The sequence below is a fragment of the Barbatula barbatula genome (assembly GCF_947034865.1).
Source record: "Barbatula barbatula genome assembly, chromosome: 20".
In the NCBI taxonomy this organism is placed as follows: Eukaryota; Metazoa; Chordata; class Actinopteri; order Cypriniformes; family Nemacheilidae; genus Barbatula; species Barbatula barbatula.
This window is the reverse complement of record NC_136783.1, coordinates 3485389-3501591: the sequence shown is the minus strand read 5'-3', so window position 1 is coordinate 3501591 and position 16203 is coordinate 3485389. Positions and strand designations below refer to the sequence as shown.

The following is a 16203-nucleotide window of genomic DNA, read 5'->3' as shown; positions in this document are numbered from 1 at the left end:
CCAGGACTGCGGCCAAAGTCAAAACCGATGAGAATCAAGACGTTCCTGTAAACAGAAAAGTCTTATTACCTGTAGCTCAGTCTAAATGCTCAAGATGGAGAATACGCCTTTAGATTGAGGGGTAAGAGAGGGAACTTTTCATTCCAGCACAGATGCATGATGGGAAGTGTGAGATGCCTAGGCAAGACACAATGGCCTTTTATATTTCCAGATGAGTCGTAGTTACTCCAAACTGTCAGCCTCTTGTGTCTCCATCCTCTCATCCAAAAGGCCTCTCCACAGAAACGAGACAAGCCTCTTGCGGAAAACAGATCAGGCTGTTTATAATCTACCCCCATTTTGAAAATTAGACTTATTGACGAATCAACATACAAAAATAACAAAAAGATGACACAGTTTATAAAGGGGCTTTATGTGTTTACATAATTTAGTACTGAAAGATGTTTCAAATCGTTTGCAACATTTGCAAAATGAAAGCAATGTTTCACAAAGAATGATCATATCTCTGGTTTATTTCAACTATAATGCATCGGCACAAGGTTTAGTATTTCTATCTGTCAGTGTGCTCAAACACGTAATAGCAAAAGATGATGTGGAGGAAACCACACTAAACTTTCATTTCCTGCTGGCATCGAGTCCCTGCCGACTGTTCCAAAGTAAACATCACAAATACTTGTTGTGTGGGCTAAACATCATTCCTGCTTGTCTATACATTTAAAAGTGCCAGTACGAATAATACATTTCATCACAAATGAAATCTTCCGTATTTCACAGCAGAAACGCCAATTTCCAGCACTTGTTCTGTTTGGAGTCACCGTATGTACACTTCAGACAAGTGGTCTTCCATCGAGAGTCCTGGATGAATGTTAATGTCATCAGTGAAGGTGATCACTATAACTGATGCTCTGGATGAAGTGGTGTTTAGTGATCCGGCAGCAGTGAATGACATCGGCCGTGTCTACAGTTTCCATACGGCCCACTCCAGTGTTAATCCACCCTTGTAGTGTCAACTCCCACATCGTGATTGGCATTTCCTCCACTCACATTCAGACTGGGAAATCCATTAATACTGTACGATCCCACCCCTCCTTCGCCAGGAAACCAAGGCCATTTTTGCCATGTCAGTTCCATGTATTAATCGAGTTATCTTGATCCACCTGGCTATCTTTCACTATTAAGAGATGGGCACCTTCCTACGGCCATGAAGCTGAAATGGTTAATTAGAGCTTTGTTGTCCTAAATCAATTGTTGCGATAAATTACAAGCAGTATGACGGGTACTTCAGCGACGGTTTGCTTACAGTCTTGGAGCGGGTGTGACGTGTTATTAAAATCATCGGTTGAGGCATTGATCAGGCAAACAGGGTTGCAAGCTTTTGTTTTCCATGATTATGGGACATTCAGGCACATCGAGTTATTAGTTTTGAATATTTTGAATAACATTTAAAAAACTGTTTGATTTGCATCCATTCATGCTTCACAGATGCCCACAGTACAGGGAGAAAGCGATCCATCAACATCATTTCTGTCCTCATAATGGTGTAGTGACAGCATCTATCAGCTCGGGGTTATTACCTGAGCTTAAAAAAACAAACCTTGAAGTAAAAATATGTTTTTCTCTTAGTTCATGTAAACACAATATTTTATCATGAAGTTAATGTAAACAAATTTATGACATAGCAAGTTTACACAGTAGCTTTAGATTAATGCACATTTAGCTATTTGCTAAAATGTAACATAGGTAGTTGACAAATGTACCGCACGTGTGCGTTTGTTTAGAAAACAAATTGTTCATAACAAATTATTTTATTTTATTGATATTTAGAACATAAAATAGCATAACGGTACATTTACACAGGGCATCAGTGTTAACGCTCCTCATTTAGGTGACATCATGCATTGCTGAACTGAAATGTGGGTCCGTCGGTATCATGTCACTGGGTTTCCTTGCGGCAGAAGTTGAAAATTTCTCAACTTTTAAAGTGAATGGAGGCATCGGTTCACCCAAGAGCAGAGAACAATGTGATTGGCTGTTGTCTCTATGCAGTTTGATTTTGCCGTCTCACCGAAGGACACATTTACGGTTTACTACCCATATGGTCAAAGATATGACAAATTATACAAAATGATATGCTTTATTATCAATGCTGTCCTTCTGAAACAATATTGGCCATTTGTTTTTTGTGCCATAAATCAATATTATTACCAAATATCTGCTTGTCAACTTTGACAACACAGTATTTAATTATTGAAAAAATAGCGGGGGGTTTTAAGCAGCAGCAGCAGTGAGTGGAAACATCATTGTGCAGTGCTGCGTGGGCTGCTGTGTGCAGTGAGCTCACGAGGGGAAAGGCATGGCCTGAATTCCCAGACAAACATAAACCCAATACTCAGGGAGAGGAAACAGGAAATGAAGCACTGCTTTGTCCAGCCAAGCCGGAGCAGTACGAGTGGTCAGAAGCTATAGTGCTTCTGTTCTCTTTATCTTTAAACAGTCTGATGTTTATGCTTCTTGATAAATAACTGATTTAAACAGTTTGTAAGCGTCGCACAATATAGGACATCGCATTTGGCAGGGATAAAAATCACAGTTGCAGTTCTACCATTCTGTACTTTGCATCTGTCACCATTATGTCAATCATTTGGGTCAACAAGGTCCATCAAACTGTAATTTACCATTGTCAATGGATTTTCCTGAATAGCCTTACCAGTTTTCTCCCCAACGGTAATCCAAATTTATATTCCACTCACATTCATTTGGTAGGCATGTAACAAAAAATAAGATAATGATGTAAAGAATAAATCTGCTGACTGTACACTTTCCCTTATTTAATGTTAAAATGGAACGCTGCAATAAATTAGAACTGCTAACATAGATCATTCTTTTCCTTTAAAACCCATATTTGTTAAAGAGGAAAAAGACACACATTTCCTAGAATGACCCTCATAACTCCTATATCCTCAAGAACAGGAAATGGTTTTCCTTTTCAAATCCTATAAATGTTACAGCTGCAATCCTTCATTTTGTCATCTCTGTTTGAAACATCAAAATTGAAAGTAACTTGTGGAGTACTTCATAAGGTGTCTGGCTTCATGTGCCATAGGACTGTTCAACGATCGATCACAATTAATCGCATATATATTTCTTACTATATATACATGTGTGTATAAATACAAAATAAATATGCACCATGCACAGACATATATTATTATTATTATTATGTAAGCACAAACTTTTATTCTGGATGCGATTAATTGTAACCAGTCATCCACGATTAATCCGGATGCGAAAGTATCGCGAAAGCGAGTCAAGTTGAGTTTGTGAAATCAGACCCGAAAGCTCAATCTAGAAATCATTATATAAATTTACCGTTGGGAATTGGAGTTTTGTCATTTTAAACAGTTTTTTTTGGAAATTTTTGTACACAGCGTAAATCCAAAAATATGGGTCAGGCAAATTTTAGGTCATGAATACTGAGATTGTTGCAGCGTCACACTGAACTATAACGTAGCGCTCCTATGAAAGCTGCAGTGGCACACAGCAGATTGGGGGTAAACGTATCCAGATGTTATCTTCATAAAGATTACAGAAAAAAACAAGGCTGACTAATTCTTCCCTCAGCCCCGTGGGCCACACATGTGCAGCATGAGGAGGATTATTACTCCTCTTTTCTTTTCCTTAATTATTTTCTTCCTGAAAACAAATGCATAGAAGCACCGACTCGATGAGAAACTAACTGTAGTTTGTAACAGATTTGTTGTTAATCATGTTGGCAGCCTGATGAACGAGGTGACTCCGGCCAAATCTCTCATTATCTGGATGTGCTGTATAAAGCAAGACACTGTCCGATAGAGACCCAAGCCCCCAGACAGGAAGGAAAAGAGTAGGCTGTCTTGAGAATTCCGGCTTTGTTTTTCTTTTTCCACAAGTGTTAAGCGCTGTGCAAACTTGAGCACACTCCACGGTTGAGGCGAGCGTATTTTGTGGCCAACAGGAATCTCAAGAGAACAATCAGAAGAGAATAATCTCACCTGAACTGCATTGAGGTCATTTGTCTTGGCAAACTACATGACAACTAACCTTAAGGTAGGCCTTCGGTGGTCTATATGGTGTTCCTATAAAATGCTGGCTTGGGACTTTCTGGAAGCTTTTAAAATACAGCGCAAAGCTTTTAATTCAAACAAACCAAGAATATACTGAATACGTGGAATTCTTTTTTTATAGACCACTTTGCAAGATGTAAACACTGGTCTGAAAGTACTTCCGCTTTCAGTTTTTATTTCAGTATTTTTTAAATCTTATGTCATTAAATCTTGAAGATCGTTGTTAAAATTGGTTATAAATATTCTGTTGTTTGCATTTAGTTCAAACCCAAAACTGAAACAGGAAGCATTGTTTACATCTTCCGAAAGGGTCTATACACGCTTACAACTCAATTTCTTCAGGGACCATACCTACAGCGGGATGATGGTCCTTACACAATTGTTTTTATAAACATGTATTTAAATTAAATTAATTTATTAAAGAGAATAATAAGCAAAACAGAACTCACACATAAGCACACAATGTTAAATACACATTTTATTAAAATTTATTTTTCTTTGAAAAACATAATATACAACTCTGTGCTTAAACTATGCACAGTGCGAGAACTCCTACAGCACTTGAAGGCTAAACCTAAAAAAGCATTCACTGCAGCTACATAAAGAAAATGTAAACGACACAACGTCCATTAACAATCCAAGCTAATTTAGTTCAATATGAGAAAACTGCACACAGCTTAGCTATCACGAAGAACAGAAAGGTTGGCATTTAGATGTTTCTCACATCAGAACAGAGGACTAAACTCCAGTGTGTGGTTTTTAGCATGGATTGTATTACAGTAAAGTAGATGCCTTCCTTGGCTTTCTACTGCCTGCTACATGGGACACCAGCAGGATGACCGTACTCAGCAGAAACCAATCCACCCTCAGCACAATTCTCCAGATAAACACTGCTACACAATGCAAAAATCTGCATATCGTAGAAAAAAAATCTGCCGCAACATAATAATAACAATAAACTATTGTGTGTTTTATTTACTGGTGTCAACATATTTATGAAGTTCTGTGCGCACCACATTGTTGATATGGGATACGGTTGAATGGTAGACTTGGGTTTGAAGAGGGACAGGTGAGAGGTAGACTGCTGGGTCAGTTGTTAGAGTTGGACCGCTGTTGATAGCTGATCTTGTGTTGGTTCTCGACACACTCCTTTAGTTTATCTTCTGTGAGTGTCAGACGCTGCTCCAAAATGGCCACCGTCTGCCAAACAAGTCATAATAAAGTGGATGAGTCACAATTCACATAATATTCAGTCTGCTGCTTCAAGGTAGCTCCCCCCAACGCTTAGCTAGAGAGAGAAGGATTATGAAAGAGAATGGAAAAGCCCTACGACAAAATCTAAAAAGTGAGCTTTGGGGAAAATGAAGGAGACAGAGGGAGATTTAGCCGTGTGAGGGAGTCATAATCTGTCGTCACAAGAATGCATGAATGCATCTATTTTGGACGGCCCCAAACAGATGTGCCGTTCTCCTCGCAGACAAACCCTCTGATTATGCGGGGCGGAATAGGAGCCCCCTGGTTCGTGGCATGAGACAGAAACCAAACACCACATCCTCTATGTGGTCCGGAAGCGAGGACAGACCTCTCAAGAAAGCGTCCTTCTCTGAGAGACGCTGGAGATGAGACGGAGGAATGGAGGCAGTGTGTCTCGTGCCCGGGTCAGCGTGGCGGGCCCATCATGAGGGCACACGCAGAGAACACCCTGACCGTAAAGTACTGTGGGGGCTCGGTAGAAGCTTTGCCATTCACTACCGCACATCTGTTGTGGGAGCACTAACAGCATGAAAACAAGCTCCCTGGAGAAATATGCAGTAATCGTTTTTGGGTTTCCTCGTTGTACTCCACCAAAGCTGGAAGGTCGGTAGCTCATAAGAGGATATTACATAATATCACAGAGCCTATTGTTGGCCTCGAGTTGTTATGAAAATGTATTTTCAGACTTGTGTAATTGTAGGGATGAGCAAAACGACATACTTTTTACCAGTCTGTGTAAGAGAAGCCCTGTGTAATTACGTCGGTTCATGTCTACCAGGCATATATAAGACGTGATGTGCAATAATAAGAACAGTTCAGATTTAAGTATCGACAATAAAAAGTAAATTTGCCTTAAAAAAAACCCTCTGGTAATACTTTCCACTAGATTCTCAGTACGGGATAATGTACAAGCAGCCGGTTGTTATCGCAAAAATCAGCCCAGTAAGTGTGTTCATCGTGCATCACACCGAAGGGGCTTATTTCGCGACAACAGCTGGCTGCTTGTACATTATCCCGCTTATTAAATTTCGTCATTTATTACACGGCTACTTGCCACATGAGACAAAACTGGACATGAAATGTGAATTTGAAATATTTGATTAGCTCATTTTTACCAAATGCAGACCTTCTACGAGCAAAAGCAGTTTACTTTTCGGTTTTAAGGTAAGAAACAGCGTTCAAATGTCACGAACAGGCAATTTGGTTTAATCTTATATAATGTCATATTTTGTGTAATATAAAACTGTACCTGTCAAAATGATTTGCAGCATCAGGGTTACTGTGTGATCTTAGTCATGAGGGGTTGCTATCTGGAAATAACAAACCTGCTAATTTCGCAGCTGGCCAATCAGAATCAAGCATTCCAACGAGCCACAATAACACATTTGGTGTTGAGTACTGATGTAAGTTTACTATCATCATCAGGTCACAATCTGAATGGATGGCGTTAGTTGGCGCTGAGGTCAGGACTCGGGTCACTCAAGTTCCCTCACACCCGCCTTGACAAACCATTGCTGTATGGATTTCCTGTTGTGCCAGGGAGGATTGTTATAATGAGGCAGGAAAGGGCCCTCCTTAAACTGTCGCCACACGTTCGAAAGCACAGAGTTGTCTTGAATGTCCTAAAAACATTATTATCCTTCCACGAAACACTGGCACGATGCATTCCGGTAGGTAGCGTTCTGCTTGGCACGCACCAAACTCAGATTTGTCCGTCAGACAGGCAGATGGTGCGATTAATTACTCCACAGAACGTCAGAGCGCGTTCCCACTGTTTCTGCAGCTTTGCAGCACTCCAGCCAACGATCCGCACACCACACAGTGATCCTTCGCTTGTGTCTGCTGCTCGACCATGGACACGATTTCCATGAAGCTCCAGACAAACAGTTTGTGTTGACGTTACAGAGACGTGTGAATCTTGTTGTTGAGCGATCGAGAACAGCCGATGTTTTGGTGATATACGGTTCAGCGAATGTTCTGTACGCTTGTGTGACATGCAGTACTAGGGCTGTGCTGTTGTTCCTCATTTTGAGAACAGCCATATGTTGACCAATATGACTCTGATCAAAGCAGAAGTTTGATGTTCTGACTGGTAGAAGTGGTGGCATCGAACTATTCACAGTATGAAGTTGAAAGTAACTAAGCTCTTTAGTATGGGCCATTACAGTAGAATTGCCTACAAAAAACTCTCACGTCAACCTAAAGATCAGGCATCAGGGTTCAAAAAAGTGACCCAAGGAAGTTTGATAAAAGCAAAATAAAAGCACACTTTAGATTAGGAAAAGGGTACAAATTCTTATCCAATGGTTTGGGTGTCAGTTGGTTCAATTATGAAATAAAGGAAGCTACATCAAACCAGACAGACACCGTCCAAAAAAAAATCAACCCTTAAAACTCTCTGCATGAACAAAGAAGCCTTGTTAGCGAAGCCCGGAAAGGCCAGTGATCACTTTGAATGAGGTGAAGAGTTCAGTGGCTGAGAACAGAGTGAAGGTAAATCAGTCAACCACATCAAGAGATCTGAAGAACACTGCTCTATGTACGTGAGGTACAAAACAAGCCATTACTCAAGAGTCTCAGTCTTTCACACAAACTGTGTGTTGAGATGAAAGGCAGTGTTTGAAATCCAAAAGGTAAAATAGCATTGGCGAATAAAAAACACTGAAATGTCAAATCGAGAGATGTTTTAACACCATATTAATGGGATCACTTAAACTGGGTGAATTGTGATTAAGGCCAGACAGTTTAAAATCCTTGTGAGCCGGAAGTTGCGATCATGTTTACTTCCGTATTGTAACACATTTTTGAGTGAAACGGTACTTTGAATGAGACAATTTTGGGCGTGACTTCTGTTTTTCCCTGTTATTTGATTGGATGTATAAAATCAGACGTTGCATTGTGCACAATGGAACTGGGAGCAGACTGACAGTTGAAGAGGAGGAGTTAACGGATGCTCCACCCAAGCCACCTAACTTACGTCATTTAAGATGGATAGTCACTACAGGGCAGAAGAGCATTTGATATTAATAACTTATAAAACATAAAAATGAGTGAATTAGTAAACAGCAATATATTAGATTCAGTACATGATGTCAGAACCTGTTTTGGGTAGTTCATTGCAATGTATGTGTAATTGTTTCAACAATCGTTTAAATTCTCTTTGTATCGTGGGTCTAGTGCTGTTAACTTTTACACTCAACACCCAATACTTCTGTGTCGTGTTCAATAGCAGTTAAAAGTGTGTGTACAAAAAGATCCTCAGACACCTTTCAATTTCGTTCTGATCCGGTTTCGAGAGACAATCCTCTATCGAAAAGATCCCTTTGAACCTTCCTAGCATAGAACCATATCCAATAAACACACGCTCCATGTTCTTTCTGACCATGTCTTTTTCAAGACGTCAAACACAGACTACAAATCATCCTTCAAACGCTCTAACTACAAACTAGTTTTTTCTGTCTTGGGCCAGTTTTGATACAGTATAAAGTTTGCAATCAGCAAGAGGAATGACAATGATAGCCGTCATTTTCTATATTTCTTAGTCTTCCCTCTATCCGCATTCGAGCTTTCCTTCCACAAGGACGTACTGGACGCGCAACCCGAGGGTGACCCCCGGAGTGCACGCGGTTCAGAATGTGGGCGAGACTGGACTGATGCTCAGTAAACAGGCTTCCTGAGCCAGCCCCTCGGGGCCTGAAAGGCAGAGCTCGATAACATCTGCTGGTATTTCATGCTAGAGGGAATGGGTTTTGCATTTCCTTCCTCTGCAAGTGTGCTTTTCCAATCAATACGAGCATGAGCTTATCGGGCCTATCGGAAAAAGCTGGGCAGCGCTAGACTCCGGCACAACATGCCGCTGAAGGTCACCGGGGTTGTGTACCACGGTGCGCTGCATGTTGTGTACAGAAGCAGCGTTCAAGTGTGCGCGCTCCGAGCGAAAAATACTGCTTTGATTTTGGCGCCTGATGGCTCTTGTTAACTAAGACAAGTATTTCACTTTAAAGAGTGGAAAACCACATCTAAAGCCATTTGTCTAAAAGAAAGTGAATGTAGCCAAGGAAGCAGAACCAAAAAAAGTTTGGTTTTCAAGACCACATTTAAAAATAATCTTTTCTAAATATAGGACTCAAATTTTCAGTTTTCCATTATTAAGAAAGCAGTTTTCATGGATACACCAATGAAAAGCCATACTGATGTAGTGCAGATGGAAATCATTTGTAAATGAGGTTAACTGGATCTGTTCGCCGGCAATGCAAGAATTCAAATCAGTCAAATAAAGTCAGTTAGATCTAAAATAGATGCATCTATACTAAGCAAAACGGCAGGTAAAAGTTGTGTTATGGGTCCATTAAACCCTGTGCAGGTTTGATCCCGTTTTATTTTTGTTTCAGTGGTGGTTTCTATTACCCACATACCCCAGCTGTGGTTATGAGTCCTCCACTTCAAATCTGGTGGCGTGCACACCCGTCGAGTGATGGTAATGACGTTTGGGCCCAGTTTAATAAGTGAAGGTATTAAAACTGTTCTGTGACCATAATAACATTTTGGATCTGCAGTTGGGGTGTAAGGCTGATACGGGCTAAGAGTGTGTGAAAGTGTGCAGCTTTGCACATTCCCCCGTTTCAGGTTCTAATGTAAATTATTCATCAGGTCCTTCCAGCAACTGGATACAGTGTTTTCTTTAAAGAGCGTAACACCCGGCGCTCACAGTGTACATTAGATATGAAATACACCGAGGCAGTCCATTCACGGATAGATTACATTACAACGATAAAAAACACGGAGGGGTTCAAAGGAAACTTGAAATAAATGAAAATTCAGTCCCAATAACCTTAACAAAGTTAATTTAAGGGGACAAGATTTCAGAGGACAACAACGGACATTTGAAGAATCGTGCTGGCTGATTTATTCAATGCATTTCACACTTAATGAAGACCTGGGGCTTTGATGCCTCAAAAAGGACAATAAAAGTTTAAAAGGGTGCATACGAGTTGTGTGTGTCCTGAAGTCATACAATAGCTCAGACTGAACAGCAACAGACATTATAGAAATGAAAATCTTTTCCAGAAAATCTGGTTGTGTAACCTTTTATGCAAACATCTATAGGTGGGTTTTATAGATCCAGTGTGTCATTTTTGGGAGAATCTTTTGACAGAGAATGCAATATGCATAACATAATGTCTTCAGAGGTGTATAAAGCGTGTTGTTTTTATTAACTTAAAATGAGCTATTACCATGTACATGCACCGCGGGTCCACTTACATGGAGTTCACCATGTTGTTTCTACAGTAGCCCCAAACAGACAAAGCGCTCTAAAGAATGTCCTCCTTCAGCAAAGAGACAAAAATGTGATGACATCTTAGTTCTCTATCAGTCTCCGTAGTGCTTTGAAAGGGATGGGTTAGCCATTGGTTGCAATTCACAAACCCGACCGTTGGATGACGCTAAATTTCCTACACTGGACCTTTAACAAGGTGAAAAGGAAATGTAAATGTTATGTTTCTTAAAACAATGTATCCGAAAACACAGCATTTAGTCTTTAGTTCGCACAGGGTTTCTCCACCTTGTCCACCATTTAGAAAAGTTTAATGTATTCCATCACTGGACCGAGTTTCAACAAACACAAACGGTACAGATTACAGATCAGGAGTTTTGAAATGGCTCATTCACAGACTGTTTACAGTCAGCACAGTAACTATGAGATATATTGCTTTCTAAAATGGTTTAGTTCAAGCCATCATAGAAATGAGGATAATGAAACAATAAAAAATACTTATTTTCTTTTTTTGCAGCACTAAGCATAATCACACCAATTTTCTCAATGCCTCAGTATATATACAGCTATCTTTTTGTACTGTATAGGACATTCAATAAATGCACACTTCACTTTCAAGGTTGCTTGAATCAGAGCTTTGCTCTTCTAACTAAATTGAATTAAGTGTTTGCATTAAAAGTGAATAAGGACCAACCTCCCTGTAGGAGAACAGACAGGTAAAGGTTTGCGTTCCCAGCATGGAGAATGTGAATCTGGAATATGGATAAATGCTGCCAGATGATGAAAAGCCCCCTTTGAGGCCCGAGTGTTTTCTGCATGCCAGAGGAACAGCGCAGAGGCAGAAGGTGGTGTTCTTCAGTGATGGAAAGCAGCTGTTACGTGCTAATAGCTGCAGCGTAAAGACTTATAATCCCTTTGCAAGATAGCGGCGGTAAGAGGCGAAATCTCACGGAACAGATCAGAATGAGGTCACGTCGGGTGAAACTGCTGACCTGAGACGCTCAGAAACATTAACCTGTGCTTTCCCCGTCAATGCCGGGTCAGAAAACATTTCATGATATGTGAATTCATAATGAAGATCTCAACAGATCTCATGTGGTCAGAACTCATTGGCCTTCCTCATTATGTCATAAAAGTCTTTTGAAATGAGGTCACATTCAACTAAATAACAAAGTGTTTATAGATATTTATCCCGTGGTCGATTTGAATACTTCATTCTGATTGGCTGGAGGGAGTGCATTAAAACCCTGAAACGCACGGGTAGCTCCTGTCAGTTTGGTTACATTTGAAATTAACTAAATATATAATAAAACGAATAAGTTATTTTCACCTGTTTGATCTAAAATTACACCGTAAACATCAATAACAGCTTTAACTTGGCATGGTATAATCCACGGCTAGCTTCACGTCAGGTGGTTCCAGGCCTCCATTAAAACCCTTTAACCCATGGCTAGCTGTGGATAATCTCTTACGAGTATATCTAGAGAGTGGCGAATTTAGTTGAACTATTCCTATAAACAACACTAAAAAGATTATGTGACGAATTGTCTGCGCTATACGCGATATACACTAAAACTATCACTCGCATTTAAAATAAAATAACACAACAACACATTGAAGGAAGAGCAACGGCAGTAAAGGCAAAACAAGTGGGTTAATATAGCAAAAATCACATCATATATTCGCTCTTCAATGAAAATGTTTGGTGATTTTATCAGACGAAGTTTAGCAGCAGTTAAAGTAACAATAACAGATGTTATTGGGTCGTGTTCAGTCACATTTTATACTCTTCATGTCTGACAACAGAACAGAAAATATGTGAAAATAGCATTTCGTTGTGTTAAAAATAGGGACGTCAAAGCACTCGATATATTTTTTTCAGATTAACGCGTTAAATTGTATAATTATATAATATAATATTTAACTCAATTAACGCAGAATCCTTTGTCTTATGTTACATTATATATCCACGCTCTTATTCATGTACAGGCTTTTAAACCACTCGAGCGCTGAAACAGTTGCTTTGCCGCGTTCAGTGAAGATGCTTCTAGCTCTGGGATGCGGCACAATGGTCCCGTCTGGTGTATACAGTCACGAGCTAAAGCCTGCGTCAGTGAATCTCTGACAGATTAGCGCAGCAGTATTACCATTTTTTCAAATATGTTTATAAATGGTAATCGATAATTCAAATACACGTGAAAATCACATCTCTATTATGTGCAGTTTGTTTGTAGTGACCCGGAAGCGGAAGCTATCGAGTAGTATGATTAACTGTTCTGTTGACGTCTTTGGAATATGTCGTTGCACGAATATGCTGATTTTATTACGGAACAAAGAAAATTTGGCTGCCTTTGAGTATTATGTCTGAGTTCTGCCAGGTTTTCCTAAACTCTATAATATAAATGATAAAACTCTTTTCCACAGTCAACTCTGACCTGGTCCCATAATCCATAGGAAAGCACAGCAGGTCTGAGGATACATCACAGATAAACAAAGCAAAGAAAAACTTAAAACATTAACAGCAAGAGTCTCCAACCCTGCTCCTGGAGGCCTGCGGACTGCAGCTCCAACTCCAATCAAGCACGCTGAAGCAGCTGGAAGTACTGCAGACATTTTCCCACTGAATGAAAGCTAAAGTAAATCCCAAAGGTTATAGATTTGTCGCTATGCGCTTCTTCTGAACAAAAGTTGCTAAAGGGGTTGGAGTCAAGGTAAATAAACAATGTTCCGCATCTATACCACAGCCAGTAACCAGAGGGTGATTAAGTTGCCCTGGATTCAATTTTCAGGATGTGCATGGCACACTGATGCCAACTTCTTAACAAAAGTTATCACGAATTAGCCACGAGACCGTATGATCCAAAACTGCTCAAAGTTCTGCTCCCTCAAGTTCTACTCCCCCCGAACCAGTCCATCAAAAACCCCAGTTTTGCAAACTAATTCATCACTATACAGCATCCATGTCTTTCTGTGACCTTCAGAGTTAATATTCCCAGCCACATTACATTCAGTAAGCAGTGGTACATAACGAATGCGGTCATTTAGCATGGCCTTCACTGGACTCACAGCTTACAATTCTGTGATCCTGTTGAGGTCTCAGTGGCCTATGGAAATGAACAGTCATGAATAATGCAAAATGGTCTGGGCAATTCTCATAGCTGTGACCAAACTTTCACAAAGGTCATTATAAACAGACACAAGGAATAACATCACGCGAGCGCACGTGATTAACAGAACTGAGGCTGGAGATTTGGTACTGTATTAACATTAGTGTGTCATTAATGGACAGCAGAGAGGGGACATTAATAGTAATATTGTTCATTGCTAGTTCTACATAAAACATTATAGATGGAAATGCTCAAAGTCATAGATCAAAAGATCACAGAACACTTAGATGACAACCTACAACAGAGTATTTTAGGTCAAATCTCTACCTGTGTGAGCACATCCAGTTGTCCTACGATGTGCTGGAGGGTGTTAGCCAGCACAGCAGGGACGCTCTCTGTTTCAGTCTGCTTCGGCTGCTGCTGATGTTGTTGGGTATTTGATGGAGATGGAGACTCCATACGAGGTTCAGAGAAGATCTGGCTGGGCTCATCGAGGCTTCTGCTGCCACTCTCGTGCGAGTCAAAGTCATGAGATCTCCCAATACCATCTGACACCTGCAGAAGTGATAGAAATAATAACACAGGCATTGATTCATGTGATCATATGGCCACAGTCACAAGCAGTTTTTATTCAAGGATCAAGGGTTTGTAGAGGGGGCAGATGTCCAGGGAAGGTAGGGATGGCTGGTTACAATATTATGTCATGCATACTATATAATGGCCACAAATGAGACTAAGATTATATTTGACGAGAGAAAGTCGGAATACTTATAATAGCTCTCGATTAAAGGACATTACACCTATAAAGACAGATGTTAAACCCTAGAGAGAATTGATTCAACCGGAATTTGAGCTAAAGTTGATTCAATTGAAATTCACATGAAAGCGGATTCAAATGAAATTCATGAGTAAAATCACTTTATTCTTCCTTGTTAATGACTGCACACTACAACATATGTCTTCATGGGGCTGGAGCAGAATATTCCATTATTTGAATATTCATACTTTTTTTGAATCTCTGAAAAGTGCATCCATCGATCACAGAACTGCTCGACACGCCTCCGTGGTCTTAACAAAGGTTTTCTGAAGCGAATCGATGCATCTGTTTAAGAGAATTATCCATATTATCCGTATTATTAACGTCGCTGTCTAGCTTCCGTCATCTCTCGCATGAACCAGAAGCTTGTTTTTCCGGCAAATGAAGCAGCTCCCGCCAGAGTAGATGCTATCCTATTGGAATAAAATGAAAAATGCTGTGTTCCTCATCGGAACTTACAGCATCATCAGCCGAAAAAAACAAGCCTCTGGTTCACGCGGCGCAGTGTGTACGTGTATCAGTTTACTTCAGAGTGCAACAAAAAGGAGTGACAGGCAACTGACAGCGGAGTGAGTGACTGCGCTGAATGGTCCAGACAGCATGCACCGCGCCGTCTGCACAACGTGGCAGTTGAACACACCTATGGTCTACACGCTTTGTGTCATTTGGATCTTTTGATCGCCCGTAATAGGCGACCGATCCATCGGAGCACCCTTACCAACTACAAGTCTAAAATCTTGAATAAAGAGATGCAATATACAGTATAACGCAACAGATAATCTGGTCAGGACTATTCTGCTATAAACGCCTCTAAAAACATCTGGTGAGCAGGTGGCATTCGAGTACCAATTCCTGGTCCAAGCAAAGTAAATATTTGCCTCTGTGACCCTGGTGATTTCAAGGCTGTTCAACACACACTAATGTGATGGTTGAACAAAGACCGCCCCACTAAAAACACGCACAGGCTTTTTGTACGGTAAATAGAGATGCCCTACAGTAAAGCTGTCCCAAACTCACTTTTTACAAGTGAGTGTAATTTGACAAAACATATCATTTTATTCTTACGACAAAAATTCTTAAGAACTTAAGAAACGTTTGAGAATCTCACTTACGAACATTCTCACGAACCTATCATTTATCTTAAGAACAATCTTATATTTTATCTTAAGAACAGTTTTATGACTCCAGACCCAGGTCATCACATAAAAATAATATTTTTGAACTTTTCCTAAATACATGTAGAAATATGACTGTTGTTTTGCTTAAAATTGAATATAAACGTAATTTCTTTGCCGTATTTGAGGTCTGAAAAAATACACAGCATCTTTTCTGTTATTTTGACCAGTTTCTCCAGATTTTCATTTTCCAAACAATATTTTTATTTGACATGTTTAGTACTTCACAGAATGAAACAAAAATGCAAATTTTAGCTAAACACATACCGATAAATAGTCCATTTTAAAATCAGATCATATTTCCGCGGCTGTAGATGCTCATGTAAATTTTCCATACACTGCTCTATAAACTGCATAAAAGACATTTGTTACCAGACCATAAATTACATTTGAGTGTAAAATAAGCACAATTCAGTGTGATACATTTTTTAAATCATCATAAAGTGTGAATGATAGAGCATTTGCATTGCAT

The 16203-nt window shown here is 39.9% G+C and overlaps 1 protein-coding gene across 4 annotated transcripts in view; it reads right to left on the bottom strand.

Annotated features, from left to right (window-relative positions):
* Positions 1 to 4569: 4569 nt before the first annotated feature.
* Positions 4570 to 16203, bottom strand: part of poc1a (POC1 centriolar protein A) — a 36953-nt gene continuing 25319 nt past the window's right edge. For 2 of the 4 annotated variants that reach the window (XM_079483931.1, XM_079483934.1), the window contains 2 exons: positions 14067 to 14294; positions 4571 to 5303 (listed from right to left, as the gene is read on the bottom strand). In XM_079483931.1, the coding sequence (XP_079340057.1) occupies positions 5193 to 5303; positions 14067 to 14294 (339 nt within the window). In that variant the 3' untranslated portion in view covers positions 4571 to 5192. Of the gene's footprint in view, positions 5304 to 14066; positions 14295 to 16203 lie in introns of all 4 variants that reach the window. The other 2 variants (XM_079483933.1, XM_079483932.1) reach the window with 2 other exon arrangements.